Source organism: Entelurus aequoreus, linkage group LG12 (genome assembly GCF_033978785.1).
Source record: "Entelurus aequoreus isolate RoL-2023_Sb linkage group LG12, RoL_Eaeq_v1.1, whole genome shotgun sequence".
In the NCBI taxonomy this organism is placed as follows: Eukaryota; Metazoa; Chordata; class Actinopteri; order Syngnathiformes; family Syngnathidae; genus Entelurus; species Entelurus aequoreus.
Genome location: NC_084742.1, coordinates 66,812,468 through 66,837,467, shown reverse-complemented (window position 1 = coordinate 66,837,467; position 25,000 = coordinate 66,812,468). Strand labels below are relative to the sequence as shown.

Here is a 25,000-nt window from a genome sequence, read left to right as displayed (position 1 = left end):
AAGAGGACGTAATAAAATATGAGTACAAAATTGTACTAACATTAGCGATGCGCGATACGGTTGATTTTCTTTCCAATGCGATACCGAATAAAATTCAGGCTGGTAATGGCGATACCGGTCCGACACAGATATTTTGTGAAAATTTTAAAAGTTGTGTATTTCAAACAAAAACATCGCATAAAGAATACAGTTGTTTATGTATTGTTATTTATTATATAGTATGTATTATATTATTTATTTACATATTATTTATTATTGTATATTTATTTATTTCAAACTCTGAAGTGTATTGAGGTAGTGGCGTAAATAGCAATATAGCCAAGCTATTACAACATAAAAAACTAAATTAAAATAATAAAAAATAAAATAATAAAAGCATAAAAATAAATGTATTGATAAAAACTACCATTAGCAATGTGGAACTGAACTGTCATATTTTTGTACAGGCAGAATTGTTGACAAACTAAGTTATGCAGTTAATCGCATTATTATTTTTGTTCTATTCTTACATTGGAAAAAATAATTAAAAATGTAAGCAAAAAGAGGTATGCAATGAGAAAAAGCTGCAATGTGAGTTGAACAAAGCATCGCATCGCCGAGTGCGTTCAAATCAATCTTCTATACCAGGCAGTCTCTCAATGCCAAATATTTGCTGCCATCTTGTGGACAATATGAGTAATTCAGGTCAAGGAATCTTGAAAGGTTTTTGGAATAATAACACAGCATTTACTTATATGACCAAACCAAGACAACCTTCCCTAGTCATGGTGGATGGTGTGTTGAATAAAGACATAGCTGGAAAATTGTTAAAACTGATCTGTTCTAAAAAAAATATGTCTTAAACGTGAGCTAAACAATGACACCAAGATCCAGGATAGCTGAGCGGTTAAAAGCATTGGCTTCCATAAAGAAGTAATGGTTTCCATTGCCAGTCAGGACGTTAGGTAACTTCAAAATCTCCCAAGTTTTGTTTCACCTCCATCGTAGTTTATCAAGACGGGTCCTCGGTTACATTTATCCTTGGGGCCTTGAATCTTCCCCCAAGAAGACCAAGGATAGATCAGTGCTTCACACTTGGCCACCAACAAGGGGTACTGGGTTCAAATCCTGCTCTGGTTGCTAGGTAACTTACAGAGCTCCAATGTTTTGTTTCACCTACATTGTAGTTTAACTGAGACAGGGCTCCTCAATTATATTTGGAATTGAGGCCCGGAAACTGTATTTTACCTCTGTCATAGTTCACTGATTGCATTTGTATATTATGAAAACTATTCTCTCAGCAAGACCCAGGATAGTACAATACAATATATAAATACAAGTAGTTTGTATTCATATTCATATATCAATGTTATTCATGTTTATACAAGTACAATACAATATATAAATACATAAATACAAGTAGTTTATATTAATATTCATATATCAGTGTTACACGTGTTTATACAAGTACAATACAATATATAAATACAAGTAGTTTGTACTAGTTTGCACGCGAAATGGACATTTAAAGTGACTTTTATCTCCAAGACAATACATCGGTGACACACTTAGCTACTGAGCTAACGTGATAGCATCGTTCTCAAATGAAGATAGAAACAAAATAAATAAATCCCTGACTGGAAGGATAGACAGAAGACCAACAATACTATTAAACCATGTACATGTAACTATACGGTTAAAAATTCTCAGCCTGGTAAGGCTTAACTATGCTGTTGCTAACGATGCTAAGGCTAATTTAGCAACTTAGCAACCGGACCTCACAGAACTATGTACTCTCTCCTTTTTCTATTGTGGATCACGGATTTGTATTTTAAACCACCTCGGATACTATATCCTCTTGAAAATGAGAGTCGAGCACGCGAAATGGACATTTAAAGTGACTTTTATCTCCAAGACAATACATCGGTGACACACTTAGCTACTGAGCTAACGTGATAGCATCGTTCTCAAATGAAGATAGAAACAAAATACATAAATTACTGACTTGAAGGATAGACAGAAGACCAAAAATACTATTAAACCATGTACATGTAACTACACGGTTAAAAATTCTCAGCCTGGTAAGGCTTAAAAATGCTGTTGCTAACGACGCTAAGGCTAATTTAGCAACTTAGCAACCGGACCTCACAGAACTATGATAAAAACATTAGCGCTCCACCTACATGTGTGTGTGTGTGTGTGTGTGTGTGTGTGTGTGTGTGTGTGTGTGTGCAGGCAACATGCTGGAGTGGTGTCTCCCCACAGACATGGACCTGGAAGGTGTGGAGTTCAAAGCCATTGCCAGTGGATCCCACAGAGTCACCACAGACTTCATGTAAGTCACTTGAAATATTACATTTTTATTACTTTTTCAATGTTTTTTTTTTTTTTCCCATCGTTGGAGAAATGTCTGCACATTATTCGTTCCTTGATCTATTTCTCAATCCATCACAACTGGACTGTTCATTTTTCTCTTTTCTAAAAAAAGACTTGTTTTCCCATGTAAAATTACATGTTTTCTTGTAAAATTCTGACTTATTGTCCGAAAATAAATATGACTTTTACAATATATTTGACTTTAATCATGAAATAGCATACTTTTTTTTTTTTTTAGGAAAATGTAAAACTTTTGTTAAAATATTTTTTTGTTAAAATATTTTTCTTTATTTATTTATACGCACTACTAGTAAAATGACAACTTTTTTTTTCTCACAATATTACGTTTTTCTTCAAAAGAAAAAAAACTTGTAATAAATTTGACTAAAATCGTTTTTGTTACATACTTTCTTCCTAAAAATGTAAAACTTTTTTTCTTGTATAAAACAACTTTTTTCTCACAAAAATTGTATTTTTCTAAAAAAAAAAGACTTGTTTTCTTGATATATTTGACTATAATTGTGAAAAATTACACGATTTTCTTGTAAAATTACAACTTTGTCAATGCCATACTTTGTTCTTAAAATCATTTTTATGAAAATATTTCTACACAATTCTTGTAAAAAAACCAACTTTTTCTCACAATATTGTTTTTATTAAAAAAAAGACTGGTTTTCTTGATATATTTGACTATAATCGTGTAAAATTACATGTTTTCTTGTAAAATTACGACTTTTTGTCTGAAAAGAAATATGACTTTCACAATATATTTGACTTTAATCATGTAAAATAGCATTCTTTTTTTTTTTTTAAATTTAAAACTTTTTTCTTAAAATATTTTTTCTTTAAATATTTTTCTTTAAAATATTTCTACACACTTCTAGTAAAATGAAATTTTTTTCTCACAATATTAAGTTTACAAAAGAATAAAAACGTATAATACATTTGACTAAAATCGTGTAAAATTACATATTTTTTTCTTGTAAAATTACAACTTTTTTTCTAAAAAAAAACGATGACTTTTTTCACAACATATTTGACTTTAATCATGAAAAATGCCATACTTTGTTCTTAAAATCATTTTTATGAAAATATTTCTACATAATTCATGTAAAATAACTTTTTCTCACAATATTGTGTTTTTCTGAGGAAAAAAGACTTGTTTTCATGATATATTTGACTATAGTCGTGTAAAATAACATATTACATTATAATTATGACTTTTTTCACAATATATTTGACTTTAATCTTGTAAAATGGCATACTTGGTTCAACATTTTTCTTAAAATATCTTTTTTTATTAAACTATTTTTTATTAAAATATTTCTACCCAATTCTTGTAAAATAGCAAATCTTTTATCACAACATTGTGTTTTTCTGAAAAAAAAGAAGACTTGTTTTCACGATATATTTGAATATAGTCGCAAAAAATTACATATTACATTATAATTATGACTTTTTTCACAATATATTTTACTTTAGTCTTGTAAAATGGCATACTTTTTTTTGCATGTTTCCATTATCACAGACTTCATGTAAATAGGTGGTGGACTTAATTTTTTAATTCTATTTAATTTAATTTATATATAATTTAATTCTTATTTCATTTTATTGCACAGTGAAACTCCCCATATTCCTTCTACCTAGTGTAGTGGGAGCACATTTTATGTTTTAATTAAATTACATTTAAATGTATTTTACACAATGAATCTATTACTTCATTAAATGGGTGATGAATATATTTTTCATTTTGTTTTATCACTCAAATATTTCTATATTTTTCCTCACATATTTATTCAATGACTTTATAAATATTTGCATATTCTTACAGTCACCAAGGACTTTCTGTAAAAGGACTATAAATAATTTTTTGTTTGATTCTTTTCAATCATTTTTGCATCTTATTATATTTGAATGGATAAAGGAGTACGATGACCTCCCAATGAAATATTAGAATTGAACAGGAAACAGAATGTGTGGCATGTTGAGAAAAAGGCTAAATAAAGAATTAAATGGGAGCTCAGCCATCTGCCGGTGCCTCCATGATTCATGTCTTTGTCCACGCTCCCTCTCCCCATCCCACCCCAGCTACTTCCGCAAGGGCCGCTACTTCGGCCTGGCCTGCTTCGCCAACATGGCGGTGGAGAACCCGGCGGAGCGCGGCGCCAGGATGAAGTCGGTGGGGATCCTGTCACCTTCGTACACTTTGCTTTATCGATACATGAGCTTCCTGGAGCACCAGGTCAGGTGAGTCAAGACCTGCTGGACAGGAGAGGACTTCTTGGATTCTGGTTTAGGGGCCTCTAGGGGCCACGCTTTATTAAACCCACAGAGTTCCAGTGTTCATACACAATTTGTTCTCACAAAATTGAGACTTTTTTTTTAGGGGAAAAAAAATCTACAAATATTTTTTTCTTGAAATATTTTTCATTAAACTTCAAAAATATATATTTTTATTAAAATATTTCTGCACAGTTCTTGTAAAATATTTTTTTTCTCACAATATGGGGTTTTTCTATGTCATATGTAAAATAAAATGTTCTTTGTAAAATTACAAACTTTTTTTTAAACAAAAAGATCACTTTAAAAAATATATATTTAACTTCAATCATGTAAAATAATTGCCATACTTTTTTCTTGAAAAATAGATTATCACATTAGAATAGTTTTTTCCTTAAACTTGTAAAATAACTTTCTTCTCACCATATTGCATTTATCCCCAAACAAATACTTGTTTTTTTATTTATATATACATATATATCTATATATATATAGATATATATGACTATAATTGTGTAAAATTACATATTTTTCTTGTAAAAATACGACTTTTTTTTCTGAAAAGAAATATGACTTTCACAATATATTTGACTTTAATCATGTAAAATAGCATTCTTTTTTTTCTACAAAATGTTTTAACTTTTTTCTTAAAATATTTTTTCCTTAAAATATTTGTCACACTTTTTTTTTCTCACAATATTAAGTTTTTCTCACAATATGGGGGTTTTCTATGATATATGTAAAATAAAATGTTCTTTGTAAAACTACAAACTTTTTTTTTAAACAAAAAGATCACTTTAAAAAATATATATTTAACTTCAATCATGTAAAATAATTGCTATACTTTTTTCTTGAAAAATAGAATATATTATCACAATATTAGAATAGTTTTTTCCTTAAACTTGTAAAATAACTTTCTTCTCCCCATATTGCATTTATCCCCAAACAAATAGACTTTTTTTATATATATATATTTCACTATAATTGTGTAAAATTACACATTTTTCTTGTAAAAATACGACTTTTTTTCTGAAAAGAAATATGACTTTCACAATATATTTGACTTTAATCATGTAAAATAGCATACTTTTTTTTCTACAAAATGTTTTAACTTTTTCCTTAATATTTTTTCCTTAAAATATTTGTCACACTTCTTGTAAAATTACAACTTTTTTCTCAAAATATTAAGTTTTTCTCACAATATGGGGGTTTTCTATGATATATGTAAAATAAAATGTTCTTTGTAAAATTACAAACTTTTTTTTTTAAACAAAAAGATCACTTTAAAAAATATATATTTAACTTCAATCATGTAAAATAATTGCCATACTTTTTTCTTGAAAAATAGATATTATCACAATATTAGAATAGTTTTTTCCTTAAACTTGTAAGATAACTTTCTTCTCACCATATTGCATTTATCCCCAAACAAATATATATATATAAAAAAAGTCAATTTCACTATAATTGTGTAAAATTACAAATTTTTGTTGTAAAAATACGACTTTTTCTGAAAAGAAATATGACTATCACAATATATTTTACTTTAATCATGTAAAATAGCATACTTTTTTTTCTAGAAAATGTTTTAACTTTTTTCTTAAAATATTTTTTCCTTAGAATATTTTTCACACTTGTAAAATTACAACTTTTTTCTCACAATATGGGGGTTTTCTATGATATATGTCAAATAAAATGTTCTTTTTAAAATGACAAAAACTTTTTTTAAAACAAAAAGATCACTTTAAAAAATATATATTTAACTTCAATCATGTAAAATAATTGCCATACTTTTTTCTTGAAAAATAGAATATATTATCACAATATTAGAATAGTTTTTTTCCTTAAACTATTTATTAAAATATTTCTACCCAATTTGTTGCGGGTTGTCAAGGGTGTGACCCCGGAATGCAGAAACGGGAGGCAAGGTAGAATACAAAAAGGGAAAAAATTTAATAAGTCCAAAAAGGGGATAACAAAAGGCGATGGGGCAGAAGTGCACACCATGAAACTAACAAAACAGGTTCCTCGGTTGTCGGCGGGGGAAAAGCCAGGGCGCACAAAGCACAGCAAAAGTCTTCTTGAAATCAAGGTGGCTAGGAAACAAACACAACGAGGTCAAGATAAAGAGGACTAAGGAAAGGCACGTACCAAGACAGATGATGCAGGCACATGCGCGTGCGGGCTTCAGGAAACATTAACCAGCGAGGTCAAGCAGTGAGTGACGAGCCTAAATACTGGAGAGCTAATTGCCAGCAGGTGCGCCACCAGGTGCGCCCCTCGCCGAGGACCAATCGCTAAAAAACAGGTGCAGACAAGGAGAAGGCAGGAAAACACAACACAATTCTTGTAAAATAACAACTTTCTTCTCACCATATTGCATTTATCCCCAAACAAATAGACTTGTTTTTTATATATATATTTGAGTAAAATTACACATTTTTCTTGTAAAAGTACGACTTTTTTTCTGAAAAGAAATATGACTTTTTCACAATATATTTGATTTTAATCATGTAAAATAGCATACTTTTTTTTCTAGAAAATGTTTTAACTTTTTTCTTAAAATATTTTTTCCTTAAAATATTTTTCCTTAAAATATTTTTCACACTTCTTGTAAAATAACAACTTTTTTCTCACCATATTGCATTTATCCCCAAACAAGTAGACTTGTTTTTTTATGTATATATTTGACTATAATTGTGTAAAATTACACATTTTTCTTGTAAAAATTTGACTTTTTTTCTGAAAAGAAGTATGACTTTTTCACAATATATTTGACTTTAATCATGTAAAATATAGCATACTTTTTTTTCTAGAAAATGTTTTAACTTTTTTCTTAAAATATTTTTTCCTTAAAATATTTTTCACACTTCTTGTAAAATGACAACTTTTTTCTCACAATATTAAGTTTTTCTCACAATATGGGGGTTTTCTATGATATATGTAAAATACAATTTTCTTTGTAAAATTACAAACTTTTTTTAAACAAAAAGATCACTTTTTAAAAAATGATATTCAACTTCAATCATGTAAAATAATTGGCATACTTTTTCCTTGAAAAATAGAATATATTATCACGATATTAGAATAGTTTTTTTCTTAAACTAATTGTCCTCAAAATATTTCTACACAATTCTTGTAAAATAACAACTTTTTTCTCACAATATTGTGTTTTTCTATGATATATTTGACTATAATCGTGTACAATTACATATTTTTGTAAAAATACATTTCACTTTAATCATGAAAAATGCACTACTTTTTTCTTAAAATAATTTTTATGAAAATATTTCTACACAATTCTTGTAAAATAATAACTTTTTTCTCACAATATTGTGTTTTTCTTAAAAAAAACAACTTGTTTTCATGATATATTTGACTATAGTCGTGTAATATTAAATGATTACATTATAATTATTGACTTTTTTTAACAATATAGTTGACTTGTAAAATGGCATACTTGGTTCAACTTTCTTTCTTTTTTTTCTTTTTTTTCTTAAACTATTTTTTATTGAAATATTTCTACACAATTCTTGTAATGTTACTTTTTTCTCACAATATTGCGTTTTTCTATGATATATTTGACTATAATCGTGTAAAATGCCATAGTTTTTTCTTGTAAAATGACAAACATCTTTTGTAAAATAAATAATGACTTTTTTTTCAAAATACATTTGACTTTAATCATGTACAATGGCATTTTTTTTGTAAAATTAAAACTTTTTCTAAAAGAATATGACTCTTTTTCAAATTAGGTTTATCTTCAATCATGTAAAATAAATGGCATATTTTTTTCTTGAAAAATATAATATATTATTAGAATATTTTTTTCTTAAAATAATTATCATCAAAATATTTCTACCCAATTTTTGTAAAATAATAATTCTGTTCTCACAATATTGCAGTTGACTATAATCGTGTAAAATTACATGTTTTTCTTGTAAAATTACAACTTTAAAAAAAACAAACTATTACTTTTTTCACAACATATTTTACTTTAATCATGAAAATGCCATACTATGTTCTTAAAATCATTTTTATGAAAATATTTCTACACAATTCTTGTAAAATAACTTTTCTCACAATATTGTGTTTTTCTGAAAAAAAAGACATGTTTTCATGATATATTTGAGTATAGTCGTGTAAAATTACATATTGTTACATCATAATTATGACTTTTTCCACAATATATTTTACTTTAATCTTGTAAAATGGCATACTTGGTTCAATTTTTTTCTTAAAACATTACTACCCAATTCTTGTAAAATAACAACTTTTTTCTCATCATATTGCGTTCATCCCCCCGACCCAAAAAATAGCCTTATTTATTTTTATATATTTGACTATAATCGTGTAAAATTACACGTTTTTCTTGTAAAATTTGGATTTTTTTTCTGAAAATAAATATGGCTTTTTCACAATATATTTGACTTTAATCATGTAAAATAGCATACTTTTTTTCTAGAAAAATGTAAAACTTTTTCTTAAAATATTTTGTTCTTAAAATATTTCTCATTAAAATATTTCTACAGAGTTCTTGTAAAATTACCACTTATTTCTCACAATATTAAGTTTTTCTTCAAAAGAAAAAAACAACTTATCATAATAAATTTGACTAAAATCGTGTAAAATTACATATTTTTTTCTTGTAAAATTACAACTTTTTTTTTTAAACTATGACTTTTTTCACAACATATTTCACTTTAATCATGAACAATGCCATAAATTGTTCTTAAAATCATTTTCATTCAAATATTTCTACCCAATTCTTGTAAAATGACAATTTTTTTCTCACAATATTAAGGTTTTCTTCAAAAGAATAAAAACTTAAGATAATACATTTTACTAAAATCGTGTAAAATTATTATTTTTTTGTTGTAAAATTACAACTTTTTTTTGTTACATACTTTCTTCCTAAAAATTGTAAACGCTTTTTCTTGTAAAAAAAAATCAACTTTTTTCTCACAAAATTGCGTTTTTCTAAAAAAAAGACTTGTTTTCTTGATATATTTGACTATAACCGTGTAAAATTACAAATTTTTCTTGTAAAAATAGGATTTTTTTTTCTGAAAATAAATATGACTTTTTCACAATATATTTGACTTTAATCATGTAAAATACAAAAAGTCAAAAAAATTCTTAAAATATTTTTTTCTTAAAATATTTTTTATTAAAATATTTCTAAACAATTCTTGTAAAATAACTTCTTTCTGACAATATTTTTCTGAAAAAAATGTAAAATTACATATTATTACATTATAATTATGACTTTTTTCCACAACATATTTGACTTTAATCTTATAAAATTGCCTACTTAGTTCAACTTTTTTCTTAAAATTTTTTTTTCTTAAACTAATTTTTCTTAAAATATTTCTACCCAATTCTTGTAAAATAACAACTTTTTCCTTACCGTATTGCGTTTATCTCACCACCCCAAAAAATAGACTAATTTAAAAAAAATATATATTTGACTTTAATCGTGTAAAAATTCTAATTTTTCTTGTAAAATTTGGATTTTTTTTTTTCTGAAAATAAATATGACTTTTTCACAATATATTTGATGTAAATGTAAAATAGCACATATTTTTCATTAAAATATTTCTACACAGTTCTTGCAAAATTACAACGTATTCCTCACAATATTTGGGTTTTCTTCAAAAGAAAAAAACAACTTGTTATCATAATAAATTTGACTAAAATCGTGTAAAATTACATATTTTTTCTTGTAAAATTACAATTTTTTTCTAAAAAAAACTATGACTTTTTTCACAATATATTTGATTTTAATCATGTAAAATAACACACTTTTTTCTAGAAAAATGTAAAAAAAAATTCTTTAAATATTTTTCATTTAAATATTTCTACACAGTTCTTGTAAAAATACAACTTATTTCTCACAATATTAAGTTTTTCTTCAAAAGAAAAAAAACAACTTATCATAATAAATTTGACAAAAATCATGTAAAATTACATTTTTTTTTTTTGTAAAGTTACAAAAAAAATTCTAAAAAAACTATGACTTTTTTCACAACATACTTGACTTTAATCATGAAAAATGCTATATTTTGTTCTTAAAATCATTTTCATTCAAAAATGTCTACCCAATTCTTGTAAAATGACAATTTTTTTCTCACAATATTAAGTTTTTCTTTAAAATAATAAAAACGTATTATAATATATTTTACTAAAATCGTGTAAAATCACATATATATACTGTATATATATATATATATATATATTTTTTTTTTTTACATACTTTCTTCCTAAAAATTTTACTTTTTTCTTGTAAAAAAATCAACTTTTTTCTCACAAAATTGCATTTTTCTAAAAAAAACTTGTTTTCTTGATATATTTGACTATAATCGTGTAAAACTACACATTTTTCTTGTAAAAATCTGACTTTTTTCTGAAAAAAAATATGATTTTTTCACAATATATTTAACTTTAATCATGTAAAATAACAGACTTTTTTTTCCAGAAAATGTTTTAACTTTTTTCTTAAAATATTTTTTCCATAAAATATTTTTCCTTAAAATATTTTTACGCACTTGTTGTCAAATTAAAAAAATTTTCTCACAATATTAGTTTTTCTTCAAAAGAATAATACATTTTATAATAAAATAAAATTACATATTTTTGTTTTGTAAAATTACAATTTTTTTTCTACAAAAACTATGACTTTTTTCACAACATATTTCACTTTAATCATGAACAATGCCATACCTTGTTCTTAAAATCATTTTTATGAAAATATTTCTACACAATTCTTGTAAAAAATGTTTTATCATATCTATTTTTATATTGTTTTTATATTGGTTTTATATTTATTTCTTTTTAGTTTTTATTCAGTCATTGGTGGAGCTAAGGATAATATTTGAATATTGTTTTTAATATTGTTGTGCAGCACTTTGGAAATATCTCTGTTGTTTAAATGTGCTATATAAATAAAGTGGATTGAATTGGATTGGATAAAATAACAACTTTTTTTCTCACAATGTTGCGTTTAAAAAAAAGACACAAGTTGTCTTCATGATATATTTGAGTGTAATCATGTCAAATTCCAACTAAGCACTAAACTTAATTCATGCTGCGACATTCCATCCTGTTACTCATCAAATGGCGTCACCTCTGCCCGGGTGAGACAAAGTTGTCCTTGTGTGCTCACAAGATTGTCATCTGATGCTTCAACTTAGTTTGCTGCAAGCACAACTCTCTCTCCATCCTGTGGGCCTACAAAGTCAGCTTGCTGACTGTGCAGTGTTGCTGTGTTTAGGCTCCAGCTTCAGTCCCCGGTTGTAAGACAGGTTGTAAGACAGGTTGTAAGACAGGTTGTAAGACAGGTTGATTTCACTTCATAGTTAGCTGACTGTGCAGTTCTGCTGTGTTTAGGCTCCAGCTTCAGTCCCCGGGTGTAAGACAGGTTGTAAGACAGGTTGTAAGACAGGTTGATTTCACTTCATTGTTAGCTGACTGTGCAGTTCTGCTGTGTTTAGGCTCCAGCTTCAGTCCCCGGGACATTACTCGCCCCTGGAGGCCTTCTATCAGGACAAGAGGGCGCTGCTGCCCCCTAGCGGCGACGACCTTGTAACTGCGTGCCCTGTGGACGCCTGGGGGAGCGCCATCAACCACAGCATGCACCCGGAAATGAAGGTGGAAGTGCAAGAATATTTATGTATACAATATTTTCATTCATTTAATATTCTAATTTCATTTAAATCAATCATTTGATTTGATAATAATTTATTTGATTTAATAATAAATTATCATATTTTTTTACATAATTCATTTAATGCATTTAGATGGCATACAATATATTAAAAAAACGTATTCTTATAAAAATAAAAAATTATATATATATATATATATATATATATATATATATATATATATATATATATATATATATAATAATCGCAATTCGTATGTGAATCGATTTTTTCAGTATTCAAAGCTCTATTGTCGGCTAAATTTATATCATCTGTATCGTCACTATTGCGCAACCCTACTGTAGTATTGACATATTTACATTATTTAGCCTTTTTGATGCTTGAAATGCTTCTTTTCGGTCAAAATTACGCAGCATATGCTTAAATTATTCACTCAATGCAATCATGCATTGAGATGGCATAAACATGTCTTTTTTAAAATGTTTTCTTATTAAAAAATAAATAAATAAATAAATAAATAAATGTATGTGTATATATATATATATATATATATATATATATATATATATATATATGTCTGTGTGTGTGTATAAGTATATATATATTATATATATACTTACACACACATATATATATATATATATATATATATATATATATATATATATATATATATATATGTATATATGTATATATATATATACTTATACATACATATATATATTTTTATTTTATTTTATTTTTTATTTTTTAATTATCATCATTTTTTAAATCATTCATTTAGATAGCCTAAAATGTATTTAAAATGTGTTATTGTTATTTAAAAAATACATACATATGTATATATATATGTATGTATATATATTTATTTAATTTTGTTTATTTATTTTTATTTTTATTTTGTTTGTCTTTTAATATATATATATATATATATATATATATATATATATATATATATATATATATATATATATATATATACTTATAACACATATTTTTATATATATGTATACATATATATATATTTTGTATTTTTTATTTTTTTATTATTTTTATTATCATTTATCATTATTATTTGTAATTTTTAATTTTTTTTTTTTAATTATCATAATTTTTTAAATAATTCATTCAGTGCAATCATGCACTTAGATGGCCTAAAACGTACTTAAAAAAAAGTATTCTTATTAAAAAAAAACATATATATATATATATATATATATATATATATATATATATATATATATATATATATATATATATATATATATATATATATATATATATATATATATATATATATATATATATATATATATATATATATATATATATATATACATATACATATATATTTATTTTATTTTAATTTTTTTCATTTACATTTTTTTTTGTTTTATTTATTTTGTTTGTTTTCCTTTTAATATATATATATATATATATATATATATATATATATATATATATATATATATATATATATATATATATATATATATATATATATATATATATAAATACTGTTGGGATGAGGATGAATAATAATCGCGATTCATATGTGAATCAATTTTTTTTGTGCAGTCCTAAACGATAGTATTCAAAGCTCTATCGATATCATGTGTATCGTCACTATTGCGCAACCCTACTGCAGTATTGACATGTTTACATTATCTAGCATTTTTTATGCTTAAAATGATTAATTTCAGTCAAAATTACGCAGCAAATGCTTGAAAAAATGTTGTAGTAGGGGACGGCGTGGCGAAGTTGGTAGAGTGGCCGTGCCAGCAATCGGAGGGTTGCTGGTCACTGGGGTTCAATCCCCACCTTCTACCATCCTAGTCACGTCCGTTGTGTCCTTGGGCAAGACACTTCACCCTTGCTCCTGATGGCCTTTAGAGTAGTCTGTGTGCAGCAGTGCTGACAAGATGCTAGTTGCTCCGCCCCCAGATCACACACCCGGCCGGCTGCATGTCCCAGTTCATCCGCTTCTTCGGGGAGCAGATCATGGTCCTCTGGAAGCTGGCGCTCCTCCGGAGGCGGATCCTCATCTTCTCGCCTCCGCCCGTGGGCGTGGTCTGCTACAGAGGTGTGGCCCAAAACGCCCCTTTGCCCCGCCCCCAGACTAACGCCGTGCTGCTTCCTTGTCAGTGTACTGCTGCTGCTGCCTGGCCAACGTCTCCATCCCGGGGGTGGGCGTGGCCGTGCCCGAGCTCCGCCCCTTCTTCTACGTCAACGTGGCCGACATCGGCGCCCTGGAGAACGAGCTGTCCTACGTGGCATGTGAGCAGCCGCCGAATGTGGCGTCCCCCGATCTCTCCCCCCCCTCTAAGCCCGCCTGTGGCCTGCAGGCACCACGGAGAAGATCCTGGAGGAGAAGCGAGACCTGTACGACGTCTACGTGGACAACCAGAACGTCAAGACCTGCAGGGAAGGCCTGAAGCCGCTGCTGCGCCTCACCAACGCCGACAGGGAGAAGTACCGCAAGCTCACCGAGCAGAGGTGCGTTCAAGTACGCCCCGGGAGCGTGGGGGAAAAGCTGACTTGTTTGCACGTGTGCAGGAAGATGCTGCTGTACTCTCAGGAGGAGAACGGCGACTGCGTGTCCAGCGAAGAAGATTTGTTCATTCTGTGAGTACACCGTCGGGCATTTTGACATATTCTGAAAAATGTTACGTCGGCCTAAAACAGGGGTGTCCAAAGCGCGGCCCCGGGGCCATTTGTAGCTAAACAAACGTTAGCTTTCCAATATTAGCGTGCTAGATTTTTTTGTGTGCAAATTTTGCATTTACTCTGAGGTCCACACCTCAGAGTAATATATTGTTGGTACTTGACGCATAATTCAGTTAGCATTTTAGAATGCTAACATTAGCATGCTAGCTTTTTTGTGCTAATTTTGCATTTAAAACCCTCAGCATCAACTATTTTGTTACACTTATTAGTATGCTAACGTAGTATGCTAGTTAGCATGCTAACATAATATGCTAGATTTTTTTAAATTGTATTTTTAGCTAATTTTAAATGTGTACAAAATGATCATATTTTGCTACTTGATGCATGCTATTGTTAGCATGCTAGCAATTGAAACACATTTCCAGGTACACACCTCAGAGTAATATATTGGTACTTGACGCATAATTCAGTTAGCATTTTAGCATGCTAACATTAGCATGCTAGCTTTTTTTGTGCTAATTTTGCATTTAAAACCCTCAGCATCAACTATTTTGTTACTCGAGGAATGATACTTATTAGCATGCTAATGTAGTATGCTAGATTTTTTTTTAGCTAATTTTAAATGTGTACAAAATGATCATATTTTGCTACTTGATGCATGCTATTGTTAGCATGCTAGCAATTGAAACACATTTCCAGGTACACACCTCACAGTAATATATTGGTACTTGACGCATAATTCAGTTGGCATTTTAGCATGCTAACATTAGCATGCTAGCTTTTTTTGTGCTAATTTTGCATTTAAAACCCTCAGCATCAACTATTTTGTTACTCGAGGAATGATACTTATTAGCATGCTAATGTAGTATGCTAGATTTTTTTTTAGATAATTTTAAATGTATACAAAATAATCATATTTTGCTACTTGATGCATGCTATTGTTAGCATGCTAGCAATTGAAACACATTTCCAGGTACACACCTCAGAGTAATATATTGGTACTTGACGCATAATTCAGTTAGCATTTTAGCATGCTAACATTAGCATGCTAGCTTTTTTTGTGCTAATTTTGCATTTAAAACCCTCAGCATCAACTATTTTGTTACTCGAGGATTGATACTTATTAGCATGCTAATGTAGTATGCTAGATTTTTTTTTAGCTAATTTTAAATGTATACAAAATAATCACATTTTGCTACTTGATGCATGCTATTGTTGGCATGCTAGCAATTGAAACACATTTCCAGGTACACACCTCAGAGTAATATATTGGTACTTGACGCATAATTTAGTTAGCATTTTAGCATGCTAACATTAGCATGCTAGCTTTTTTGTGCTAATTTTGCATTTAAAACCCTCAGCATCAACTATTTTGTTACTCGAGGAATGATACTTATTAGCATGCTAATGTAGTATGCTAGATTTTTTTTTAGCTAATTTTAAATGTATACAAAATAATCACATTTTGCTACTTGATGCATGCTATTGTTAGCATGCTAGCAATTGAAACACATTTCCAGGTACACACCTCAGAGTAATATATTGGTACTTGACGCATAATTCAGTTAGCATTTTAGCATGCTAACATTAGCATGCTAGCTTTTTTTGTGCTAATTTTGCATTTAAAACCCTCAGCATCAACTATTTTGTTACTCGAGGAATGATACTTATTAGCATGCTAATGTAGTATGCTAGATTTTTTTTAGCTAATTTTAAATGTGTACAAAATGATCATATTTTGCTACTTGATGCATGCTATTGTTAGCATGCTAGCAATTGAAACACATTTCCAGGTACACACCTCAGAGTAATATGTTGGTACTTGACGCATAATTCAGTTAGCATTTTAGCATGCTAACATTAGCATGCTAGCTTTTTTTGTGCTAAATTTGCATTTAAAACCCTCAGCATCAACTATTTTGTTACTCGAGGAATGATACTTATTAGCATGCTAATGTAGTATGCTAGATTTTTTTTTAGCTAATTTTAAATGTATACAAAATAATCACATTTTGCTACTTGATGCATGCTATTGTTGGCATGCTAGCAATTGAAACACACTTCCAGGTACACACCTCAGAGTAATATATTGGTACTTGACGCATAATTCAGTTAGCATTTTAGCATGCTAACATTAGCATGCTAGCTTTTTTTGTGCTAATTTTGCATTTAAAACCCTCAGCATCAACTATTTTGTTACTCGAGGAATGATACTTATTAGCATGCTAATGTAGTATGCTAGATTTTTTTTTAGCTAATTTTAAATGTATACAAAATAATCACATTTTGCTACTTGATGCATGCTATTGTTGGCATGCTAGCAATTGAAACACATTTCCAGGTACACACCTCAGAGTAATATATTTTTGGTACTTGACGCATAATATAGTTAGCATTTTAGCATGCTAACATTAACACGATAGCTTTTTATTTTTACTAATTATGCATTTAAACACCTCAGCATCAAATATTTTGTTACTTGACGAATGATACCTATTAGCATGCTAACGTAGCATGCTAGATTTTTTAGCTAATTTTAAATGTATGCAAAATAATCATATTTTGGTACTTGATGCATGCTATTGTTAGCATGCTAGCAATTGAAACACATTCCCAGGTACACACCTCAGAGTAATATATTTTTGGTACTTGACGCATAATATAGTTAGCATTTTAGCATGCTAACATTAACACGATAGCTTTTTATTTTTACTAATTATGCATTTAAACACCTCAGCATCAAATATTTTGTTACTTGACGAATGATACCTATTAGCATGCTAACGTAGCATGCTAGATTTTTTTAGCTAATTTTAAATGTATGCAAAATAATCATATTTTGCTACTTGATGCATGCTATTGTTAGCATGCTAGCAATTGAAACACATTTCCAGGTACACACCTCAGAGTAATATATTTTTGGTACTTGACGCATAATACAGTTAGCATTTTAGCATGCTAACGTTAACTTGCTCCATTTGTTTAAGCTAATTTAGCAGGTAATAATAATAAATATTATTATAATTTAAAAAATATTATTACTATTAATATTATTATCAATTAATAGTAAACAAACATAAACAAATGCAATCCATTTAATTAAGATTTAATTATTTATTTTTTTTACATATTTTTCCATAGGATGGTGCTCCTTCTTTCCCATTCAAAGCATGCAGTAATATTTCACACCTTTTACTGGAAAGGTGTCTTGTGACTGAAATTATTTATAATAGTGACAATTATACTAATATTAAATAGGATGGTAATAATAATAATATTAATAATAATAACAATTATTAACATAATATTGTTATTGTAGTATTATATTGTAGAATAATAGTAAAATTATTTTTTGATGAATAGATGATAATAGTGAAGATGATAAAAACAATAATAATTATTATGAATATTATTATTATTAATACTATCATTAAACAAACATAAACAAATGCAATATATATGATTAAGATTTCAATGTTTTTAAAAATATATATTTTCCATTGGCTGGTGCTCCTTCTTTCCCATTCAAAGCATGCAGTAAAATGTCACACTTTTGTTATTGATGATCATTATGTTTTATTGATGATCATTATCAGTTAGGATATTTCAAGTTGTTATTCCAACCATTTTGACTTCACATTTCAAAATGTTTAGGTTTTTCTTGGAGCAGAACAACAGGATTTTCCAAACCCTGAGCGAGGTGGCGGGGACTCCGGACCCCACTCTGACCCCGGAGAATGTGAGGGCCATGGGCCTGGACCCTCACGGGGACAGGCTCTTCCTGCTCCACCTGTTGGAGATCTACGGCTTTGACACCCTGCTGATGTCTGACCAGCTCTGCTGCAGCTGAGAGAGCATTTCTCATTTTCACTTTTGCATTTTGGACTCTCTCAAGTCTTCTGGATCATGCGTGGTGTTCTAGTCTTTTCCTTTGTGCTGCCTCTGATCACGCCCTTGTTCCAGGAAATACTCCACACCCTGGACAGCATCATGTGGCTGTTCCAGGAAATACTCCACACCCTGGACACCATCATGTGGCTGTTCCAGGAAATACTCCACACCCTGGACACCATCATGTGGCTGTTCCAGGAAATACTCCCCACCCTGGAACAGCATCATGTGGCTGTTCCAGGAAATACTCCACACCCTGGACAGCATCATGTGGCTGTTCCAGGAAATACTCCCCACCCTGGAACAGCATCATGTGGCTGTTCCAGGAAATACTCCCCACCCTGAAGAACCTCATGTTTCTGTTCCAGGAAATACTCCCCACCCTGGAACAGCATCATTTGCCTGGAACAGCATCATTTGCCTGTTCCAAGAAATAACCACCACCATGGAGCGCATCTTGTGGCTGTTCCAGGAAATACTCCCCACCCTGAAACAGCATCATATGGCTGTTCCAGGAAATACTCCCCACACTGGAACAGCATCATGTGGCTTTTCCAGGAAATACTCCCCACCCTGGAGAGCATCATGTGACTGTTCCAGGAAATACTCCCCACCCTGGAACAGCATCATGTGGCTGTTCCAGGAAATACTCCCCACCCTGAAGAACCTCATGTTTCTGTTCCAGGAAATACTCCCCACCCTGGAACAGCATCATTTGCCTGTTCCAAGAAATAACCACCACCATGGAACGCATCTTGTGGCTGTTCCAGGAAATACTCCCCACCCTGAAGAGCCTCATGTGACTGTTCCAGGAAATACTCCCCACCCTGGAACAGCATCATTTGCCTGTTCCAAGAAATAACCACCACCATGGAGCGCATCTTGTGGCTGTTCCAGGAAATACTCCCCACCCTGGAACAGCATCATGTGGTTGTTCCAGGAAATACTCCCCACCCTGAAGAACCTCATGTTTCTGTTCCAGGAAATACTCCCCACCCTGGAACAGCATCATTTGCCTGTTCCAAGAAATAACCACCACCATGGAGCGCATCTTGTGGCTGTTCCAGGAAATACTCTCCACCCTGAAGAGCCTCATGTGACTGTTCCAGGAAATACTCCCCACCCTGGAAAGCATCATGTGGCTGTTCCAAGAAATAACCACCACCATGGAGTGCATCATGTGCCTGTTCCAGGAAATACTCCCAGCCCTGGAAAGCATCATGTGGCTGTTCCAGGAAATACTCCCCAGCCTGAAGAGCCTCATGTGACTGTTCCAGGAAATACTCCCCATCCTGGAAAGCATCATGTGGCTGTTCCAAGAAATAACCACCATCATGGAGTGCATCATGTGCCTGTTCCAGGAAATACTCTCCACCCTGAAGAGCCTCATGTGACTGTTCCAGGAAATACTCCCCATCCTGGAAAGCATCATGTGGCTGTTCCAGGAAATACTCCCCACCCTGAAGAGCATCATGTTGCTGTTCCAGGAAATACTCCACACCCTGGAAAGCATCATGTGGCTGTTCCAGGAAATACTCCCCAGCCTGAAGAGCCTCATGGGGCTGTTCCAGGAAATACTCCCCATCCTGGAAAGCATCATGTGGCTGTTCCAAGAAATAACCACCACCATGGAGTGCATCATGTGCCTGTTCCAGGAAATACTCCCCACCATGGAGCGCATAGTGTGGCTGTTCCAGGAAATACTCCCCACCCTGGAAAGCATCATGTGCCTGTTCCAGGAAATACTCCCCACCCTGAAGAGCATCATGTTGCTGTTCCAGGAAATACTCCACACCCTGAAGAGCATCATGTTGCTGTTCCAGGAAATACTCCACACCCTAAAGAGTATCATTTGGCTGTTCTAGGAAATACTCCACACCCTAAAGAGTATCATTTGGCTGTTCCAGGAAATACTCCCCACCCTGAAGAGCATCATGTTGCTGTTCCAGGAAATACTCCACACCCTAAAGAGTATCATTTGGCTGTTCCAGGAAATACTCCACACCCTGAAGAGCATCATGTTGCTGTTCCAGGAAATACTCCACACCCTAAAGAGTATCATTTGGCTGTTCTAGGAAATACTCCCCACCCTGAAGAGCATCATGTTGCTGTTCCAGGAAATACTCCACACCCTAAAGAGTATCATTTGGCTGTTCCAGGAAATACTCCCCACCCTGAAGAGCATCATGTTGCTGTTCCAGGAAATACTCCACACCCTGAAGAGCATCATGTTGCTGTTCCAGGAAATACTCCCCACCCTAAAGAGTACCATGTGGTTGTTTGAATGATTGATTGATTGATTGATTGATTGAGACTTTTGTTAGTAGGTTGCACAGTGAAGTACATATTCCGTACAATTGACCACTAAATGGTAACACCCGAATAAGTTTTTCAACTTGTTTAAGTCGGGGTCCACTTAAATTGATTCATGATACAGATATATACTATCATATATACTATCATCATAATACAGTCATCACACAAGATAATCACATTGAATTATTTACATTATTTACAATCAGGGGTGTGGAGGGGTGTGGGGGGGGGTAGGATATGGACTGCAAGTAGTGGACATAGAGAGAGAGAGAGAGAGAGAGAGAGAGAGAGAGAGAGAGAGAGAGAGAGAGAGAGAGAGAGAGAGAGAGAGAGAGAGAGATCAGAAGGCATAAGAAAAAGTATCTGCATTTGATTGTTTACATTTGATTATTAGCAATCCGGGGAGGGTGTTAGTTTAGGGTTGTAGCTGCCTGGAGGTGAACTTTTATTGCGGTTTTGAAGGAGGATAGAGATGCCCTTTCTTTTACACCTGTTGGGAGTGCATTCCACATTGATGTGGCATAGAAAGAGAATGAGTTAAGACCTTTCTTAGTTCGGAATCTGGGTTTAACGTGGTTAGTGGAGCTCCCCCTGGTGTTGTGGTTATGGCGGTCATTTACGTTAAGGAAGTAGTTTGACATGTACTTCGGTATCAGGGAGGTGTAGCGGATTTTATAGACTAGGCTCAGTGCAAGTTGTTTAACTCTGTCCTCCACCTTGAGCCAGCCCACTTTAGAGAAGTGGGTAGGAGTGAGGTGGGATCTGGGGTGGAGGTCTAGAAGTAACCTGACTGGCTTGTTCTGGGATGTTTGGAGTTTAGATTTGAGGGTTTTGGAGGTGCTAGGGTACCAGGAGGTGCATGCGTAATCGAAAAAGGGTTGAACGAGAGTTCCCGCTAGAATCCTCAAGGTGCTTTTGTTGACCAGAGAGGAGATTCTGTAGAGAAATCTCGTTCGTTGGTTAACCTTTTTGATTACCTTGGTTGCCATTTTATCACAGGAAAGGTTAGCCTCTAGAATGGAACCTATGGAACTTTTATGGTGAAGTTAAATCTGATTGCTCTGAGCTTATCCAACAGTACAACGTGGTTAACGGTGTCAAAGGCCTTCTGAAGGTCCAGCATGACCACCTCATGTTTGATGTGGTCGCTCAGATAGAGAAGGCATGTGTCAGTGGAGTGGTTAGTTCTGAAGCCGGATTGGAATTTGTACATGAGTTTATTAGTGGCAAGGTAACTATCCACCTGTTCATAAACTATTTTCTCCATTACTTTGGAAATGGAACTGAGAATAGAAACTGGTCGGTAGTTGCCAGGTTCCAATTTGCTTCCTTTTTAAAGAGGGGAGTTACTCTTGCTATCTTAAAATCTTTTGGTACTTGGCCTTGTGTAATTGATAGGTTTATTATGTGCGTGATGATCGGGGCAATGATGGAGGCAGAGTCCCTGAGGAATCTGGAGGGAATATTATCAAGGCCGGTGGCCTTTTTAGGGTGGAGCGCGCTCAATTTTTTAAACACCTCATCAGCTGTGACCATTTCTAATGGTTGTTCCAGGAAATACTCCCCACCCTGAAGAGCATCATGTGGTTGTTCCAGGAAATACTCCCCACCCTGAAGAGCATCATGTGGTTGTTCCAGGAAATACTCCCCACCCCGAAGAACCTCATGTTTCTGTTCCAGGAAATACTCCACACTCTGGAACAGCATCATTTGCCTGTTCCAAGAAATAACCATCACCATGGAGCGCATAGTGTGGCTGCTCCAGGAAATACTCCCCACTCTGAAGAGCTTCATGTGTCTGTTCCAGGAAATACTCCCCACCAAGGACAGCATCATGTGGCTGTTCCAGGAAATAGTCCCCACCCTGGAGACCGGAGGCTGCATTCTAACACAAACTGTTTTGTTTTCATCCTTCATCATTTTATTTTAACATAAAAATGTGAATGCTTTTTGACCTCGTTTGTATTTAATTCAATCATTTCTCGCCATGAGTTAGTTCTACCTCAGGACACAAGTTTCATTTAATTTAATTGGTTCCGTGACACACCTGGAAAATTCATCTAATGATATAGTCGCCAATTCAAATCAATTTGATTGGTCCACCATTTTAACACACCTTTTAAAAAGTGAAATAACTTTAAGATAAGAAATATTGCATAAAAAATACAAAACTTTAAAACACTTCAGTAGTTTTATGAAGTAACACTTGGAGAGCAAACTTCTGTGCTATCGCCATCAGCAGCTTCTCCTTAGTTTCCTGGATAAATGTGATAAATGATATAAGCTAACGCGAGCGAGCAAGTAAAACGGGATGTTTTGGGCGGGTCTGGGGCACACATAAAATCATTTTATCTACGGGAATCAAATTGAATAATTTATTTCCCATTATTTTTAGTACACTATATGTACCAAATAAAAAAAAAAGTATGAACAAATGTTGTGATGGTGACAGGGGCCTCAAAATAACATTTTGCTTAGAGCCCCGAGTTCAAAACATGCATCAAACTCAAGTTTGATTTAAAAAGTAAACATTGGTTTCACATTAATAAAACAAAAACATTGGAAATATGTAATAGGGTGGGGGACGCCTCAAAATTAAATTATGCTTAGGGCCCTAATTTAGCCTGGGGGCCCCCCCGAGTACAAAACATGTATCAAATTCAAGTTTGATTAAAAAAGGTAAACATTTGTTTCACATACTGTACATTATTAAATGTTGAAACATGTTGTAATAGGGTGAGGGGCCTAAAAATGAAATCCTGCTTATGGCCCCAATTTATCCTGGAGTGGCCCTAAGTACAAAATATTCATCAAACTCAAGTTTGATTAAAAAAGTTAAAAAGTCGTTTTACATGAATAAAAAAAATAGGAACAGGGTAGGGGGCCACAAAAAACTCTTCTCAGGGCCCCAATTTAGCCAGGGGCCCCCAGCTGGTACCCCCCAATGTAACGCGGGGCTAGCTGAGTACTAAACATGCATCTCATTTAAGTTTGCTTAAAAAAGGTAAACATTTCTTTCACATGAATTAAAAAATGTGGAAAAATGTATTAGGGTGGGGGACGCCTCAAAATTTAATTCTGCTTAGGGCCCTAATTTAGCCGAGGGGGGGGGGGGGGGGGGGGCCGAGTACAAAACATGCATCAAATTCAAATTTGATTACAAAAGGTAAACATTTGTTTCACATACTGTACATTATCAAATGTTGAAACATGTTGTAATAGGGTGATGGGCCTATAATTGAAATCCTGCTTAGGGCCCCAATTTATCCTAGAGTGGCCCTAAGTACAAGATATTCATCAAATTCAAGTTTGATTAAAAAAGTTGTTTTACATGAATAAAAAAAATAGGAACAATTTTGTAACAGGGTAGTGGGCGACAAAAAAACTCTTCTTAGGGCCCCAATTTAGCCAGGGGCCCCCGGCTGGTACCCCCCAATATAGCGCGGGACTAGCTGAGTACTAAACATGCATCACATTCAAGTTTGATTAAAAAAGGTAAACATTTCTTTCACATGAATTAAAAAATGTGGAAAAATGTAATATGCAGAACAAATCTGCTTAGGGCCCCAATTTAGCCAGGGGCCCCCAGTTCCCGAGGGACCATATATCATCAAGAGACTTATTTGTCACAGAGTCTTTTTCAAGTCCACCAAGATGAGTCATTACCAACATGTTATTGGCAACCATCACACTAATAAAGTCACTACCAACATTGGGTCAGCATCATATATATATATATATATATATATATATATATATATATATATATATATATATATATATATATATATATATATATATATATATATATATATATATATATA

The 25,000-nt window shown here is 32.2% G+C and overlaps 2 protein-coding genes across 2 annotated transcripts in view; both read left to right on the top strand.

Moving 5' to 3' along the window:
• The window catches only part of LOC133662935 (DENN domain-containing protein 11-like), a 26,121-nt gene extending 7,141 nt beyond the window's left edge, over positions 1-18,980 (top strand). The window contains exons 2-9 of the mRNA XM_062067147.1: positions 2,215-2,314; positions 4,444-4,602; positions 12,129-12,285; positions 14,247-14,385; positions 14,448-14,579; positions 14,648-14,798; positions 14,859-14,927; positions 18,624-18,980. Of these exons, the coding sequence (XP_061923131.1) occupies positions 2,215-2,314; positions 4,444-4,602; positions 12,129-12,285; positions 14,247-14,385; positions 14,448-14,579; positions 14,648-14,798; positions 14,859-14,927; positions 18,624-18,819 (1,103 nt within the window). The 3' untranslated portion in view covers positions 18,820-18,980. The remainder of the gene's footprint in view (positions 1-2,214; positions 2,315-4,443; positions 4,603-12,128; positions 12,286-14,246; positions 14,386-14,447; positions 14,580-14,647; positions 14,799-14,858; positions 14,928-18,623) is intronic.
• LOC133662936 (uncharacterized) lies at positions 18,866-19,722 on the top strand. Its single transcript, XM_062067148.1, has 2 exons — positions 18,866-18,994; positions 19,079-19,722. The coding sequence occupies exon 2, from the start codon at positions 19,087-19,089 to the stop codon at positions 19,720-19,722; it is 636 nt and encodes a 211-aa protein (XP_061923132.1). The 5' UTR covers positions 18,866-18,994; positions 19,079-19,086.
• Positions 19,723-25,000: the final 5,278 nt, after the last annotated feature.

Excerpts from the sequence above, each read along its gene's own strand:
- LOC133662936 (XM_062067148.1), top strand. The coding sequence starts at position 19,087 with ATGTGGCTGTTCCAGGAAATACTCCACACCCTGGACAGCATCATGTGG.